The sequence below is a fragment of the Condylura cristata genome, unplaced genomic scaffold (assembly GCF_000260355.1).
Source record: "Condylura cristata isolate star-nosed mole 26May11 unplaced genomic scaffold, ConCri1.0 scaffold00020, whole genome shotgun sequence".
NCBI lineage: Eukaryota > Metazoa > Chordata > Mammalia > Eulipotyphla > Talpidae > Condylura > Condylura cristata.
The window spans coordinates 37,878,929-37,884,928 of NW_004567121.1; the positions used below are offsets into that span (position 1 = coordinate 37,878,929).

Here is a 6,000-nt window from a genome sequence, read left to right on the forward strand (position 1 = left end):
CACAGCCACGCACTGTAACTCTTCTATGTGCACCAAACGGCATGAAGTCCCTAGACTGTGGGCTACACCAGCGACCTTTACGTGAACAGTGTGCCGTTTCAGACCATAAGGGGATAAATTCATTCTTATTAGGTCAGTGTTTCCGAAATAATAGGTCTCAGGGGCCTAAGCATTCAGAGTAAGAGTAGTGTGTGTTGACTTTGTTGAATTGGACAGGAATCAAATTCTGGAAAGATAACGGATTTCATTTCACATATTAAGCTATGTGCCTTTCACATAAAACATCTTGATACCTAGAATCAGTGTTGTTTCTACAGATAAGTCACTAAAATAAAGATTTTGGTGGTTTACATCTTTGTAAAATGTTTGCATTATTTTCGCCCAAAAGTGGGTGACTGGATTAAAGATGTGGTACATATACACAATGGAATATTACTCAGCAACCAAAAAAAAAGAAACACATGCCTTTTGCAGCAACATGGATAGAGCTGGAAAAGATCATGCTTAGTGAAATAAGCCAGAAAGAAAAGAAAAATACCGAATGATTTCACTCAGAGTAGGAGTATAATGGACCAGGCGAGAAAATAATAATAATAGTGAACACTTATATACCAGAGACAATTTACGGGGGTGGAGTGGGGAGTGGGATCAAAAACAGTGGGGGGAGGGAAATGCACTGGACTGTGGTGATGGCACATGTGTGATTTGGTGATGGGAAGCCCACGGGGATTACAACTGAGATGGAAAAATGTACAAAACGATATAAAAATAAACTATTATATATATATATATATTTTTTTTTAATGTTTGCATTATTTTGAGAAAGGGGTATTTTGGCTAGATTATTTTTGTTGAGATCCTATTGCCATATACCAGTCAAATTAAGTTTTTGAGATTTATTTATGCATACAAGAACCTGGGGTGCAGGCCAGAGGTGTGTGGTGAGAGGATTAACCAGAGACAGTGGGGAGCAGAATTGGCAGATCTACTGAAATACACAGCGAAGGGGAGCAGCAAGAAGGGAGGAGAGGTCTGCTGCGTCCTGTGGGTCACCCCACGGCTGGGGATCGAACTTGTGTTGCAGTGGCTGTGGACAGCTTCTCAGTGCTGTGCTTTAACAGTTGAACTACTGGCGGGGGGCGGGGGGCTGCAATCACTTTTAATTGCTGGTATTCCAAGTAATAAAATCAAAGCATAGCAAAAGAAAATTTTCTTAGCCTTAGACAAAAAAATCTCATGGTTTTTAAAAATTAAACATGATAAGCAAAGAACTTTAAACACACAGTACAAGGTGTTCTTTTGTTACACTAAAGTGGTTTTACAAGTAAGCTGTAGAGAAAGATATGTTTCTACTGAGAGCTAGAAGCACATGTGAAGGTATGTTGATGTGCTGTATACTGGAGAGATGCTCAGTGTTTGTTTTTCCTTCACAGAAACGATAGATAATTCCCAGGGAGCTTACCAAGAGGCTTTTGATATAAGCAAGAAGGAGATGCAACCCACACATCCCATCCGCCTGGGGCTGGCTCTTAACTTTTCTGTATTTTACTACGAGATCCTTAATAACCCAGAGCTTGCCTGCACACTGGCTAAAACGGTAAGGTTATTTGAGGTAATGTGTACATCCATGTTTAGGGGTTTTACTTGGGTAGTGGCGTTTTCTTACTTTCTCAGCCACCCTTCCCAGCATTTTCTTCTCTCCCAACTGTGGTTAAGCCAGCAGTATTAGCTGTCTAAAGAGAATACTGGTCACCATAATCCAAGAAACAGGCCAGAAATGTAAGGCATTTTGGAAAAGCAACACCTGCCATGTTGGGTCATGAGACTATTATTAAATTGCCTGATGTATCTGAAAATGGGAACGTTGAAGATGGGTTTTTACAAGTACTAGTTCTAACGATCGGAGGTGTACTGGGTAATCTCTGCCATGTGCTGTGGGGACTAGGACTTGGCTGGGCTGCTGAAGAAGTGTAGGGGTTTCTGTGTCGGGTCACGCGCATCAGGCTCTTCAACTAAGGAACTGAGGAAGTGATTCTGTTTTTAATTGATGATAAAACACAACGGGGATGTTAAACCATCTTACTTGAAAATGGTTTATAGTTAGAGCCCAACCAGCCTGTGCCAGTGTAAACGTCGTTCACTGTGGCTGTCGTGTTTGTCAGGCTTTCGACGAGGCCATCGCGGAGCTTGACACACTGAACGAAGATTCGTACAAAGACAGCACTCTCATCATGCAGTTGCTCAGAGACAACCTGACAGTGAGTTCGCTTTCTTTTGTTTCCTTTTCAGTAGGAAAACCAAAACCTGTCTAGAAGAGAAGTATGCAGCGTTTATATGGAGGCAGTGACGTAAGGCCACACCCCCTTGGGAAATTATCACCTAAATGCCTTCGAGTCAAACGAACATGTTACCAGACCTTCCTGAGAAGTTGTTTGAATTGCTGGGGCTTACACCGTCAACATAACTATTTCTTTGGCACAAAGATGCAGAGAATTGTATTTCCGTAGAGTTTATGGAATTACAGTAATCTCTGCCTTTGCCACAGCAAGTTAGGAAGTTAGAGGTATTTTGGCTTTCATGAAGCCCTTGTTCCAGGTTCACTTTATTTCGTGAGCCGTGCGTGATGCTGTGGATTCCTCAGACTCTTTTCCATCCCTGCTCATAGGCCACAGACCGCTGCTTGTTTCTTTCCTTTTGATTCCTGTTTGCGTTTTTCTCCCTACTTCTTGGATAGTAATGGAGAAAAAGTACAAATTGAGTTAAAATATTTGTGGAAATTTAGAAATGATGTGGAAAAAGGAACCACGCCTCCCAACACTCCTCAGGATGGTCTTTTGTCTTTTGCTAGGTAGGGTTTGGTTTTGTTTTTAGCATTCAGCTTTCCTGAACGCAGACTGAGGCGCATCATCCGCCCTCGCCGTCCCTGTGGCTGCGCGGGCCCCAGCCTGAGCCGCCGGACAGCTCGGCTGGGCTGGGCTGGGCTGCTGCTTCCCAGATGTGCTGTGCTCTCTTTCAGAGTTCTTCAGAGAGATTTGTTTGTATTTTAGTATTTTAGTCATCTAAAGATGATAGAAGACTCGCTTTCCCTAAAATTGCCACTAGCTTGTTGGCCTGATAGAAACCCATTCCGCGAGCTGCTCCTCACAGTTGATAAGATTGACGATTCCCTTCCTCGTGCCCTACTGGATTAGATTCTTGGAGGTCGGTTTACTTGCTTTGGCACCTGCCTCATTCAAGACCCGTCCGCGGGTCTGCATGCGGCTGCCCCGTGGCTTCCTGAAGCTCAGCTCTTGGCACCAGCTCAGGGAGAGCCCGCCCCTCCCATACGGCACCGCGTACTGGAGCACCGCTGAGGTGCCCGACCATGGCTTTTCCCCCGCCACTGAGTAATGTTTTGCCTTGTTAACCTCATTAGTTACATTTCTGTGTTGCTTTCAAGAAGACCTTGGGGCTGCTGGGGCAGAGGGGGCATTAACGCTAAGGGTGTTAACTTTTTTCCTTGAAATTACTGTATTTTTAAAGACACAGGACAAGCTTTAAAGTACTGTACATGTCTGTCCTTGTAAATGTTTTGTGTAAGATCGACACGATACTCTGGAGGAGCTGGTAGTACTTGGGGTCTTGATGGATGTAACTTCTAGTCTTTGTCATAATCTTCTCGTTTGAATCACTTATTTCTCGTAGAATTGAATTTGTTGCTGCAGTGGGGCTTGATATAATTTCCTAATCTAGAAATGGTGACCTAATACGATTCCCTTTTCCTCCCTAGTTATGGACATCAGACAGTGCAGGAGAAGAATGTGACGCAGCAGAAGGAGCAGAAAACTAAGTGCATCTGGGTGTCAGCCTTCTTCCCTGAGAGAAACCTTTTTACACATCTCCATTCCTTATTGCATTTGGATTTCCTATAGCAGAGAAACCTGTTCATGTGTATGGAACCAACTGTTTATAGTCTTTTCACACTGCAGCTTTGGGAAAACTCCGCTCCTTGATGTGTGTCTGTCCTGGCCTTCCTGGTGTGCAGTTACTGCTGTAGAAGAGTATTAATAGCTTCATTTCATATAAACATAAGTAACTTCCAGACACTTATGTAGAGGACTAAAGTGCACCCGGTATTTAAGTAATCTTAACCAGTTCTGCAAGTGACTGTGTTTTGTATTACTGTGAAGACATGAAAATGTAGTTGATGACATTAAAGCGTGTTCTGCATAACTGCCTCATTTCTATGTTCCCTCTCTCACTCTTTGGCTTTCTTTTGGATTCAGTCAGCAACTTTCCATGCTCTTAATGTATTCCTTTTTCATAGGAATCCAGAAGTATTAGATTGAATGGAAAAGCATTGACATTTCTGGGCTGGTGGTCACAATTGCAGATGCCTCCTGTGTCGTGTGATGGAGGCCTTGTGTATCTGACAACAGGGAGTTTCCTTATTCACTCTTCATTTGCTGCTGTTTAAGTTGACAACTTCCCTTCCCAATAAAAATTCACTTACGCCTCCTGCCTCTAGTTCTGGTGTTCCTTTACTGTGGAATGGAAGTAGCATGTTGTTGCCAAGATACAGACATTGCTTTCGGCCAAGTAAAGTGCATGTCATTTCTTAATACACTCAAAAGGGAGAATAAATTAAAGTACACATGGCCAAGTCTGAAACCTCAGTACCTTTCCGTGCAGATTTGTGCACATGTGAGTGGGTGTCCAGTTGTCTCGTGACTGTCCCTTAGAGACTTGGGCCAGTACTCTGTGTTGCTCATCATTGACCAAAAACCTTGTGAAATTGTGACAGCAGAGTAACAAAATAAAGTGACATTTTATAGACCACACACTACAGCTTTGTGACAATTGCGGACACCCATTTTAAGGGAGAAGTGATGTTACTACTTTCTGAAGTTTATTGGCCCTTCCTTTTTATCATGTAAGATGGAGTGGGAATCCCACATCTCTGCCTTGTGGTTTGTGTACGGGTACCCAGGTGTCCAAGACTGAGCAACACTCTCCTGAGTTCTGTCTTACTGTGGGGGTTTTTGGGTGGTCTCATCCTCAGATGTGATTCCTAGTTATGTGTTCATGTGGGTACTTGAAGACTAAAAAAGTTAACTGATGGCCAGTGCTTCGGCTGGTATTGGAGTGGAAGGAAGGTAAGCTTCAGTGATAGTCAAGCCGTGTCAGCTCATGAGGACCTCGCTTAGTTTTCAGATAATTGACTTCATAAACATTCAGGGATAGCATTTGTGTAGTGAGTTCCAGATTGTGGTGTTATATCACAGTGACTGCATGTCCCTGACCTTATTCACCCGAGAGTTTCAAATTAGAAGATAATCTGAGAAATTAAAGCTATGTATGTCCTTTATCGCCTCAGATGTGCTCTTGGTTTCCTTGGGCAGTGAAAGAATTGGTATTTGGTAGAATACCCATTTGAATAAAGCTAATGGGCTTTTGGTTCTCAGGAACCTAAAGAGCTTTTAAAATAATTTCAGTAAACATGGGGAGGATTTCATGAAGTGGGAAAATTACCACATCTTAGCAAAGTAGTACAGACTGAGCGAAGCTGTGGTCCTGAGCTGCCAAAGCAGCCCTCCGCCGAGCGTTCTCAGCCTTCAGTTCCTAGCATTCTGGCCTTGCTTCAGGACACCAAGGGGCCCTGCCTGTGGTGTCTCCTGTGGCCCTTGGATCTGGGGACCTTGCTGACACCAGGTGGTCATGCTGCTGAGAGCAAGGACAGCCCTTCCTCAGAGGAAGGGGAGGGGTGAAAGTCACGTGTCAACTTGAACTTTCCAAGTTTGAGCTTGAGAATTGCCAATTATTAAGCCGATTTTATAGTTAGAACTTACCTGACATTTCTTTAAAATGTCATTTAGGTTTATGATTTAGAATCTGGGGGGGTTGTATTGTAACACCAGAGTAGAAGCATTGGGAGCTGCTTTCCCAACAGCCCAGACCAGCAGGGACTTGCGACTGCAATGGTGAAGGAGACCGGGTCCACTTGCGGGTGACAGTTGGTGG

The 6,000-nt window shown here is 43.6% G+C and overlaps 1 protein-coding gene across 1 annotated transcript in view; it reads left to right on the forward strand.

Moving 5' to 3' along the window:
* YWHAQ (tyrosine 3-monooxygenase/tryptophan 5-monooxygenase activation protein, theta) overlaps positions 1-4,818 on the forward strand; it is a 28,944-nt gene extending 24,126 nt beyond the window's left edge. The window contains exons 3-5 of the mRNA XM_004686445.2: positions 1,434-1,597; positions 2,163-2,258; positions 3,770-4,818. Coding sequence (XP_004686502.1) covers positions 1,434-1,597; positions 2,163-2,258; positions 3,770-3,829 — 320 coding nt within the window. The 3' untranslated portion in view covers positions 3,830-4,818. The remainder of the gene's footprint in view (positions 1-1,433; positions 1,598-2,162; positions 2,259-3,769) is intronic.
* Positions 4,819-6,000: the final 1,182 nt, after the last annotated feature.